The sequence below is a fragment of the Heptranchias perlo genome, chromosome 17 (assembly GCF_035084215.1).
Source record: "Heptranchias perlo isolate sHepPer1 chromosome 17, sHepPer1.hap1, whole genome shotgun sequence".
Lineage (NCBI taxonomy): Eukaryota > Metazoa > Chordata > Chondrichthyes > Hexanchiformes > Hexanchidae > Heptranchias > Heptranchias perlo.
The window spans coordinates 16,794,233-16,806,485 of NC_090341.1; the positions used below are offsets into that span (position 1 = coordinate 16,794,233).

A 12,253-nucleotide genomic window follows, 5' to 3' on the forward strand; every position below is an offset into this window, starting at 1 on the left:
AATGGGTTGCAGTAAATTTGTCATTATGTGGAAATATGGGAAGATGTGACATAGCTTTTAATACAATTGGGGCTTTACCTGCGAAAACAGCAACCATCCAAGGTCTGAAATCAAATTTATTGTGCTATCTGAATTTATAGCATTAAATAGGGACAAAGATTTGTCTCATAAGGTATATGGTCAGGTTAATCCAAATGTGGATGAGAATTTTTTTTTTTTGCTTTTGAAATTTGACTTTTTAGATTCTGATTCTTCAATTCTACAATGCATTTTTGGTCTTTCTTCACAGGAACTCCAGTGTAAGTAAAAGCATAGACTTGGATAATAGAATTAAACAATTCAGGAAAAAAATGGACCAATTTTGAGTTGGTCCAACATAAATCGTTTTAGATACAGAAAACCTTAGAGTTAGTCCAATCCACCTCTTCCTTAATTCAGCAAATTGTGCCTTCTCCAGGTACTTCTTTGTGGACTAAAGTTACACTGTCATAGATGCTTCTCATCTAAGGGATTTAGTTTTCTTTTAAATTGCTGATAATTTTTAGGAGTTCCCCAAGCATTGGTGGAGTACCTTGAACCTGTAAGTATTCCTTATTGACTTATCAGCCGCAGAGGCAAAAGGAAAATAGTTTTAAGAAATGTAAATGAGATAAAAATTTACTTTGCCAAAAAGAGTGTTTATTTGAATCCGATACCTTGAGTGAACCAAGTTTTCCTTGCCACTGTGTCTGACAGAACATAATCCAGTATTTCACCCTGCAGGATGATTTCCGTGTTTGTGTGGATTATGGCATAATCCAGAAAGATTCAACACCAGTGTGCCCTGTGGATGCGTCTGGCTGTTTCACAGCTGAAGTGAAGGACTTCGCTGGACAGTATGTGAAGGTTAGTAGATGATTGTTGCAAGTTCTAGTTGTAGAAAGATGATTGAACAGATAAGCAGCAAGTGCGTTAAGTGGTAGAACATTGTAATGTTGCTATTTAGCCATGTAAAAATATTACCATCCTAAAGATTTGCAGTTAAAACATAATTGTTTATAGCACTTAAAACAATGAAATTTCTGAAGTGGTTTGTCTTCACTTCATTCAGTTTGTCAGAATTATGTAAAATAATCAGTTTTTTAAATTAATTGTACATTTGGTGTTAAAGTTTAAGTCTAAGTACTAGCCAGATATCTATTGGAATTAAATCTTGATGTGAAAATATCTCTTCGGTTCTGAGGTTTTTTAAAAAAAACTAGCAGTCATAGATATGTGCAGTTACCTGAATTCTAATCTTATTCTTTTAGGATGCAGACAAGAATATCCTTAAATATCTAAAAGATAAGGGCCGACTGGTTCACAGTGGCACCTTCAATCACAATTATCCCTTTTGTTGGAGGTAAGAGCCATGGGAAATGTGAAAAGCCTTCGGTGGTGTTACGAGGAAATTATTTAGAATTTTGCATGCCAGAATTCAGTTATATAAAATACATTTATGGGCTGCCTTTGATCATGCACAATGATCAGTGCAAAAAATGTCTGCTAAGTTGTCCAGATATTTCTAATTTCTTAAACACTCAATTTGATGTCTTATTCACTCACATGTAATGACAGTTTGTGGGAAAGAATTATCACAGGATGATTTAATTTATTTAATGCAGAACCTAATTATGGTTTGTTTAAACTAAATCACCTAAGACCGGAATTGATATTTGAGTACTTTTCTTGGTGCAGATTCCTTTGATCCAAAGAGCAAGTGTTTTTCTCCATCCTCTAATTTTGTCTTCCAGATTTCTTCCCCCCCAACCCCCCAACCCCCCACTCCCCCACTCTCTTTGATGTGCTGTTGACCTCACTGGGATATGATTCTGGAGACAGTGGTCACCCTCCAGTACCTCACTGAAGTGTTCATTATTCATGTCTGCCTTGTATGTCAGTGTGGAGTCTGTTGCAGCTAAGCCTGGCTCTGTCCTTACCTAGCCTCTACACTTGTACTTTCATTAGGTGTTGGTTACACAATCAGGAGTGGAAACCCTGGCAGGCCTTAATTTTCCCTCATTGCAGCCAATTACACCATTCATTCTGCTGCCCCAGCTAAAATCAGCTGAGTCAACACAGTCAGAAGGATTGAACCCGAGAACCTGCTCATCTGTACAGTCCTGAGACATAAGTGTCAACCTAGAAAAATCTGACCACTCAAGAATGGTCCTGATTAGAAGTCTGACATGAAAATAAGTATCCAGATATTCCTAGAAATGTAGGCCATTGTAATAGCCCATCCATGGTTTTGGGTTGGTTTTCTAAAATCCCAGCAAATGATGGCCTAAGTTATGCCATTATTCACACCAGACCATCATTTCCTGAGACTTTTGGTCTACTTCAACAATACCCTCACTGAAACTGTGAAAAGTTGACTGTCAAAGCTCCCAGTCGCGTCAATGGCAATTGTGAATTTTCTGGATTTGCACTAGTCTACTTGCCACAGCCACTTAGACTGAAAAATAATGGAAAAGGTGAGTGTATTTAAATTCATGAGTAAAATAACTGATTAAAGTAAAATAAAATCGCTGCTCTTTTTTGATATATTTAATTCTTAGCTAATACCCATCGAAACACTACTTCATCATTGTGTGTTAGGTTTAATGTATATTGTGTGCGCGATGTAGGGCACTGAAGTATCTGCACATGCCATTGATGAAGGTGAGAGTAGGGGAGTAATTAGTTTAGGCCTGTTTTAGGCCCCAAAATGGTTGGCACAGTCACAGCACGGACCATAGGCTCGAGGCTCATTCAAAATTGGGCACCGGGCCTCAATAGGTGAGCTTTGGGCGCCTGTTGGGCCTCCTGAGGCAGCTCGCCGGTTTCCTCGAGACCAATTTGGGCTAGCTACGATGCCGGCAGCAGCCCTTGGGTAGGTCCTGGGAGGGAGGGAAGGGGAAGGGGGTGAGCACAAGCTGGCAGCAATCCACAGCAGTTAAAAAGAAAAATCTTAGCTCTCTGTTGGCAGCCTCCAGCCGTCCCTTTTAAGGTTAACCCGCAACAGAAACGAGAAAAGCCGAGCGGAGTATGCCTTGCGCATACCCTGCTCAGTTTCTGGCCCATTTCGGAGAAAGGTTCTCAAACAGGCACTGGGCCCCTTGTATGTGGCCTAACGCCTGTTTATAATGGCCGTCAGAAATGCCTGAATATTACCCGAGCCAATATGCCATTGGACGTATTTAAAATCCTCTTGGAGCCTGGGACATAGCCCCTGAAATTGGACCTTTTTTGCAGCCGAGAAACAACAAAATCCAGGTTCACCCCAGATTTGTTTGTAGGTAGTTTAAATTACTAATGCCATTTTTTAAATGTCTGGTTTAAAAAAAATCTGTGTAACTTGGAATGTTCTTGAAAACTGAATACTGACCGCAGCTGAGTGCGTCCACAACTCAAAACAATTTTCTGCAAGTGATCAAGTTTAGCACAGTGAAAGGACAATGGAAAGGATCATGCCAATGTTGATCTGCTTCATGAGTTAATGATGTAGATGGGGTAAGTCATTGGCTGCGTCACATCTGAGGTCCCTGATTTTGCCATTATCCTCGCTGCGGCATGTTCAGATTACTTTTCCAGGAAATTTTGGAGTAAGTTTGCACCAGGAAACGGTGTAATTAATGGTGTATGTTGCTGTTCCAGGAAATGGGTCCATGTAACTTAAGCTGTAGATATATCTGACATATTGAAGGAAAAAAACACACACATACATGAAAGCCTGAAGGAGAAATCCAAATGTTGAATGTACAGAATTTATTTTCTACTGGTGAAAATGTTGATTTTTGATGTTTTGTGCGTTTCCGCGTTTTCCAGTATTTTAGAATCTAGAAAGGGACATGTGAAGGATTTTATTGAAAGCAGCACTCTATTTGCCATTTAGGAATTAATTATTTATCTTATTTCAAAAATTATTTTTTTCCAGTCGTAGCAAATCAATTGCTGGGAGAAAAAAGTTTAATTTTTTTTTTAAAGATTGCTTTATAGCAAATGGGGTTTTGAACCCCATTCAATTGATCATGGGATTGGTCAGGGTGGTGTGCAGTAAATTTAGAATTGTGCGCACTCTTTCCAAAGATATGAGCCGCTCCTCCTCCCACCCCTGAAATTCCTGTTCTCATGATAGTTCTGCCCATAGAATGCAGCAGCTAGAATTATTTCAGCTAGTGGCAGGACTCCAGTAGAGCTACATTGAGGGGAAAGAAGCCCAGTCCTTGTTCATTTTTGTCCACATCAAACACAGATGGTTCGCATGTGTGCTGAGAACTTCCTAAGGAGACCCATCACCACCTCGGGGCAACTAGGAATGGGCAATAAATGCCAACCTCGCCAGTGACGCCCACATCCTGAGAATGAATCAAAAAAAAAATAATCTGTATGATCCTGAGAATATGTTGTGCATGTTCATAGCCTGGGACTTAAGCTCTGAGCTGCTGAGTGAACCCAATTAACTAGTTTTATTTTTCAATCTGCTTAAAGTTAAACATCATCACTGATCAAAATTAAGTTACATTTATTAGCACAAAATATCATTTAGGTACATCCAACTTTCGAAATAAGTTACGTGGTAGACACGGTCAGAGATGGTATTTTGATTGTGTGTTCCTGTAGAAGCAAAGGAAATGGCTGAATTTTCTGAGTACGGATTTATTTTTTAACTGTAGGGTGGCTATTTCTTTGTTGTACTTGCACAAATGTGCATTTGCCAGGTTAAGATCCTTGGCTTTCTGAACAGCTGAAGAAAGGTTTATGTTAGATTTTTATGGGAGTGGTGCCTGAGTACAGAGAATTGATTCAAGGCTATAATAAATGAAGTTGATTGATGCAATTAGCAAGCATTTGGAATAGGTGTTAATGGGGGCGGGAGGGGTGGGGGAGGAGGGAGGAATGTGGAATGTGATGTGTGCCATATTGTGTAAAGGTGGCCTTGGGCCCAAACTGACAGTAGTATTGCTTTGTGTAATTTAAAGTGAAAGCTAATTATAAATTTTGTTTCAAAACTGCAGCAAAGGAATAAAGTCTTTTTTAGTAACATCACAGCTACACTTAATTGGACTATTATTAAGAAGAAAGCAAGTGTCTGACTATAAAGAAATGTTAAAATTAATCAGGCTCTGCAGTACTTCATCTCACATCCTCAGCTTACTACTAGAGTAAGCACAAATTGCCAGCAGGACAATCCACAAGGAACAGCATCCATTTCAGATGTTTTGATGTTAATGACATAATGACAATGATTGTTTCATTATCGGTATGACCAACATTTTATCTTGGAGAGATGAGGAAATAATCCAACACTAGATTTCTTTATGAAATGTTCATGGAGATTTGGAACTTTCACTTGTCAGGTATGGTTGTGTTATTGGACCAGTAACCCAGAGGTCATGAGTTCAAATCCATGCCGAGTCATGAAATTGAATTAAATAAATCTGGCATCAGAAAAAATGATAACAAAAGCTGCAGGATTGTCAACTGGCTCACTAGTATCCTTCAGGGAAGGGAACCTGCCACTTTTGCCTGGTCTGGCCTACATGTAACTCTATGTGGTTGACTCTTAATGCCCTCTGAATTGGCCTAGCAAGCCAAACAATCACTACCAGAGGTTCAAGAAGGTGGGCCATCACATTTTGAGGGCAACCAAGGAAGAATAATAAAAAAAATTTTTTAGTGCATTGTTGCACCAATTTAACAGTGTTAAACAATTTTAATCTATCTTAACATATTATGTCAATGATTTCAAGAGCTTTCAGGTACATTAAAAGCCATTCATGGATGAATGCTTAACAAAGGGACGTACTCACTCCTCTTCACATTGTATATTGAAGAAAATAAAGTATAAAAATATAGTTCCCTGCTGGCTTGGTAAATACAACTCCTAATGTGGTACATAACTATACGGATCACTAGATACAAATTCCAAATCTGCTGAGTTAGGTGGTGCATACAATTAGCCTCAATGCCCTGGACTAGGGAGACGAAAGGTCAGCCAAGGAACTTGCTCCTGATTGCCAACTAGGGAATACTGCTGGAAAAGTGTACGAGTGTGTGAACTTGGGGTGAAGATAGATTGGCTGTCATCCTCTACGTGGTTGAATCATCTGCTCATATCCGCTATCTGGGTTCACAAATGATTAAATGGACACTTGGGTGATGTTGTGGAAGTGGCTGACTCCCATGAAGGAATGAGTGGTTTTGGAGGGTGAGAAATTGGTAACAATCAAGTATAAGAAAAACCTTTTTTTTAAATGAACTTTCTCACCTCATAATAGTATTTCATGTTTTGATCTCCTTGTTGCTTTGCATATGCTATTGCTGGGGAGCCGCACCCAGGTATATGAGAACAGCTCCTTTTGTTGAAGTGGGGCCCATGGTTTTGGATTTCTCTGGGAGCTAATTAGAGGTGTCTGACTCCAGAAAAATGAAATACTGCTTGGTATGCATTGTACCAAAAGCCACAGAAATCCTTTGGCACTGTTGCAGGGTGTTGCAAGGAAAGATCAGAAGAAAAGGCACTTTAAAAGAGCCAAGTATCCATTTAACTCCTTTCTTCCTCTTCTCTCTTTCCCCCCCCCCAGTCCCGGCCCCGTTCATCAAACCATTACAACGCTATTACAACTGAAGATGTCAAATGGCTATGTGGAGTATACTTGAAATGCATAACATACCTGGTCTGTCTAAAGATTTCTTGCTCCCTTGTGAAATCAATTACTTGCTAAAGAACGCTATTACAACTGAAGATGTCAAATGACTCTTGCGGACGATACAAAACTTGGCAAAGTAGTAAACAGTAAAGAGGATAGCAGCAGACTTCAGGAGGATATGGACAGGCTGATAAAATGGGTACATGGCAGATGCAGTTTAATGCGGATAAGTGTGAAGTGATGCACTTTAGGTGGAACAACATGGAGAGGCAGTATGATCTAAATGATACTATTTTGAGCAGACGGACCTGGGGATACATATTCATAAATCTTTGAAGGTGGCAGTGCAAGTTGTTAAGATGATTAAGAAAGTGTATGGGATACTTGGCTTTGTAAATAGGGGCATTGAATACAAAAATAAGGAAGTCATGCTAAACCGTTACAAATCACTGGTTAGGCCTCAGCTGGAGTATTGTGTACAATTCTGGGCACCAAGGCCTTGACATCCTTCCTAAACTGTGGCGAGGGTACAGAGGAGGTTTACCAGAATGGTATCAGAGGAGGTTTATCAGAATGATACCAAGGATGAAGGACTTCAGGAATGTGGAGAGATTGGAGAAGCTGGGGTTGTTCTCCTTCGGGCAGAGACGGCGAAAGGGAGACCTAAGAGGTATTCAAAATAATGAGAGGTTTTTATAGAGCAAGTAGGGAGAAACTGTTTCCTCTGGCAAGTGGGTCAGTAACCAGAGGCCATAGATTTAATATAATTGGCAAAAAAACTAGAGGGGAAATGAGAATTTTTTTCACACAGAGGGCTATTAAGATCTGGAATGCACTACCAGAAAGACAGGGTGGAAGCGGATTCCATAGGAACTTTCAAAAGGCAATTTGCCATGTACTTGAAGAGGACTAATTTGCAGCATTATGGGAAAAAAGCTGAAGTGTGGGACTAAATTGCACAGGCACAACAGGCCGAATGGCGGCCTCCTGTGCTGTAAGATTCTATGTCCTGGAAAGTAACATAGGAAGAGGAGTGCAGCTTGAGCCTGTTCTCCCATTCTATTAGATTATGGTTGATCTGTACCTCAACTTCATTTACCCACCTTTTCTCCATATCACTTGATACCCTTACCCATCAAAAATCTAATGATCTTAGTCTTGAAAATGTAATTTAACCCAGCATCCACAGCCTTTTGGGGGTCAGAGTTCCATATTTCCACTACCCTTTGTGTGAAAAAATGCTTCCTAACTTCACTTCTAACTGGCTTAGCTCTAATTTTAAAATTATGTCCTCTTTGTTCTGGATTTGTTTTTGACAACTTTGGTCTCTTGTCCTTTTAGTGATAGTGTATTATTATTGAAAGCTTTTTTTGGTACTGCTCCAATTGTATAAATGTTGCAACATTTCTTTTTAATACATGATTAAGTGTTTGAATCTGGTCCATGTTTTCTATTGGCAAGCAGATCCCTATCTTTTTAGTAACCTTTAATGCGCCTTGAAAAACTTAAGCTTGCTTGGAATTGCCCTGGGAGCTCTTGAAGATTGCCTTTCACTTATTGCTTCAGTGATGAATTGGGCTAGGATCTTACAGTGGCAGTTTGTGCTTCAGTTATGAAAAATAATTTAAAATTATAGAATCATAGAAAGGTTACAGCACGGAAGGAGGTCATTCAGTTCATCGAGTCTGTGCCGACTCTATTGCAAGAGCAATCCAGCTAGTCCCACTACCCCGCCCTATCCCCGTAGCCCTGCAATTTTTTCCCTTTCAAGTACTTATCCAGTTCCCTTTTGAAGGCCATGATTGAATCTGCCTCCACCACCCCCTCAGGCAGTGCATTCCAGATCCTAACCACTCGCTGTGTTTTTAAAAAAAAAGTTTTTCCTCATGTCAGCTTTGGTACTTTTGCTAATCACCTTAAATCTATGTCCTCTGGTTCTTGACCCTTCTGCCTAGACCCTTCATGATTTTGAATACCTCTATGAAATCTCCTCTCAACCTTCTCAGTTCCAAGGAGGACAACCCCAGCTTCTCCAGTCTATCCACGTAACTAAAGTCCTTCATTCCTGGAATCATTTGAGTAAATCTCTTCTCTTCTGCTCCCTCTCTAAGGCTTTCACGTCTTTCCTCAAGTGCGGTGCCCAGAACTGGACACAATGCTCCTGCTGTGGCCAAACCAGTGTTCTACAAAGGTGGTTGATGACTTCCTTGCTTTTGTACTCTATGCCTCCATATTTATAAAGCCCAGGATCCCGTATGTTTTTTTTAACCACTTTCTCAACCTGCCCTGCCGCCTTCAACGATTTGTGTACATTTACTCCCAGATCCCTCTGTTCCTGTACCCCTTTTAGAATTGTGCCCTTTGGTTTATATTCTCCTCATTCTTCCTACCGAAACGTATCACTTTGCATTTTTCTGCGTTAAATTTCATCTGCCACTTGTCCACCCATGCCACCAGCCTGTTTATATCCTTTTGAAGTCTAGCACTATCCTCCTCACCATTCACTGCACTTCCAATTTTTGTGTCATTTGCAAATTTGGAAATTGTGCCCTGTACACCCAAGTAATGGAAACCTGTAATGATGGCATACATGAGTAGAAAACTAATTCCCAATTGGCCTGCTTTGGAGAATAGTGGCGGATGAATAATAAAAATGGGAGAGGGCAGTGCGTGCTGAACAGAAAAACTCGGCAGTAAGTTATTAGCAGTTCTATGGGTTGGCGTGTACTGGTATGGAAGAGAGAAATTTGGTGGGGAGAAAAGTGATGATCTTGATAGCTGAACTAGTTAAGGCAGTGAGTAACAAGATTCCAGGTCCTTTTGAGAATCCCTACGTGGTCAGTTTTCGGTAAAATATTAAGATGCCTATGTGGCAAAGAAGCAGAATGCAAAATGGTTAGAAAGGGTTAATTAGTTAGTAACTGAGATTGGTACAGATGGCCTGGCCTCCTGCTGGGCCATATGTTTGCGTAGTCAGCAGGTTTGCATGGTCTTAGCAATGATAGGTCTTTGATGTGAGTCAAGGACTGGTCTGAATGTCTCCATGTTTATGGCAGATCAATATAGGTAACGAGCTTAGCCAAAGTTGAAAGACATTCCAGGTTGGGAGATAAGGAACAGAAGGAACAGGGAAAGAACATTCCAAGTTGGAAAGTGAGGAAGTATCCCCTTTGATGTCTAATGGCAACATGGTCAGCACATGGATTGTCTATGATTGGCCAGAAATAATGTAACCTCGCATGGCAACCTGTGCCCGGCTTATGATTGGTGTTGACCCTCGTTAAGTATGTTCCAACCCCTATTGATTGTATAAAAACGTGTGGATTTCTGTATGTTTTTGTTCTTGCTCTGCCAGCATAGAGGGACTCTATCAGGAGTCCAAATCAATGCTGCAGACTAAGAACCCTGCTATTAAAGTTGTGCTGAACTTTAAAATGTATTCGACTTCAGTTATTACTGAACCAGACTGAGGGGAAAGAATCCGGATCGTCACTTTCTCTGGCATGTACTGAGTTAATTGATCTCACTGAAGTGCTGATAGAGTTGCTAGAACTGGCCTCGTAGCCCTGGTTGGAGAAGGCAAAATCAGCTAGGTTATCTATCCAATGATTTGGGCTGTAAAAAATGATTGGTGAGGATAGAATTGGGCTCGCTGTAATGTTCCTCATGATTGAATAGCCTGCTGAATTTCGCACCTAAAAGATACCTATTTGGTTGAGGTATTGGAGAATGATGTATGTGGAATTGTAAATCAGCAAGTAGCCAATGCCTTGAGCTTAAGGTCATTGTACATGTACAAGATTGTATATTGTGTTTCTCTGGCTATAAATGCCTCCAGCAATTTTACATGTTGCTGTCTCTCCACAGATCGGACACCCCACTTATTTACAAAGCTGTTCCTAGTTGGTTTGTGCGAGTGGAACACATGGTGGATAAACTACTGGAGAACAATGACAAATGCTACTGGTAATGTAACATCTGATTGAACAGAAATGTGCAGTACCAAATTGTGACTGATGGCTTATTATTCAGTGTACTGGTTGGATTTTACAGCATGATACTTTTTGTTTTTATTGAGGTTACTATGTACTAAAACGAGCACAGTAAAAAAACTAATTCAGAAGTGCCCTTTGCTGTTCAGTGCTACTTTGAGCTGTGCATTTTATGACCTTATTAGGAATGACTGTTATTGTTCACAGCGGCCTTACAGTTTTCAAGTTTAATTTTTAAATGCCAAACTTGACAACAGTGCCAATCTACCTGCAACATTTCCAGAAAGTTTATTACTGTCCTCTTGTATTTTGATGCATTTTTCCTTAGTATTAACTACACCCCTCAATTTGGTGTCGCGGCAAATTTTAAAATTGTACTTCCGATTCCCAAATCTAAATTGTTAATGTAAATTGTGAACAGTGATCCCAGCACCAATTCCTGTGGAACACCACTTCCCTTACTTTGCCAGTCTGAGTAGCTACCTGTAACCCTTACTCTGTTTTCTGTTTTGTAGCCAACTTGCTATCCATTCTGCTACCTGTCCCCTGACTCCACATGCTCTGACCTTAGTCATGAGTCTACAATGCGGTACCTTATCGAAGGCTCTTTGACAATCCAAATAGATTACATCTACTGCATACCCTTGTCTACTCTTCCTCAAAGAATTCAGTAAGGTTCAGGGAAGCACCTGGGAGCTCTGTTTTGCTGCTCTTCAAAATGCATTTTTCATACTTGGATTGTCAATTTCTTACTAAAGCACAGCACAGTATTTCATATTACGATTTTTGTCTTACAAACTAGGCATGGAATTTCAGCATTTGGCTGAATATATGTGTTCTTTGCACATGGATCTTTTTGCTAACTTAATTTTTTTTATGGGAATTGTTAAATATAGGATATATAACAATATTGGATGCATAACAAAACTATATATATATAAAAAAATACTCCACAAATTGCTCAATCTGATAGTGCCTTAGAGACATTGTGGTCCCCAGTTATGAAATAGGACATACATAATGTATGCAAATTACTTTTTTTGAACATTGAGAAAATGTTGAAGGCAAAGAATTGTTAAAACACAATTTTTTGCTTACTTAAAAATGATTTGTTTTTAAATTGAGACGCACAGGTCTCTAGCCATAAACAAAATGTGCTTTCTGTATATAATCCAAGTCTGTATTAGCTCTTTGTACACAGCTGTACCCACTTTTTTGATGAGGTTCTTGAATTGAACAACAACTTCATTTTAGGGGGCACTTCTCAGATCATTGGTTGGCAGAACCATGACGTTTTGGGCCTCCTTCTGTGCTGCACCCTTTGTATGATTCTATGATTTTCATAGTATCACAGTAGGTATAGCATAGGTGGAGCCCATTCAGCCCTTTGTGCCTGTGCCGGCTCTTTCCCTGGAATGTTTTTCCCTTCAGGTATTTATCGAAGGTAACAAAGGCATGGATGAGGGTCGTATGGTGATTAGCATATTTCCATTCCATTATCGTTTTACTGAGATTTCGATTTTTTTTTGTTGATTTTGTTTTTAAAAAAAACAAGTGATTCCTGGTAGATAATAAAGTTTTAGATGAGTTACCTAGACCCACTGCAAA

General features: G+C 39.8%; 1 protein-coding gene across 4 annotated transcripts in view; it reads left to right on the forward strand.

Annotated features, from left to right (window-relative positions):
* The window catches only part of iars1 (isoleucyl-tRNA synthetase 1), a 180,739-nt gene that overhangs the window by 43,201 nt on the left and 125,285 nt on the right, over window positions 1-12,253 (forward strand). For all 4 annotated transcript variants that reach the window (XM_067998627.1, XM_067998629.1, XM_067998630.1 and 1 more), the window contains exons 11-13: window positions 763-885; window positions 1,290-1,381; window positions 10,521-10,619. In XM_067998627.1, the coding sequence (XP_067854728.1) occupies window positions 763-885; window positions 1,290-1,381; window positions 10,521-10,619 (314 nt within the window). The remainder of the gene's footprint in view (window positions 1-762; window positions 886-1,289; window positions 1,382-10,520; window positions 10,620-12,253) is intronic.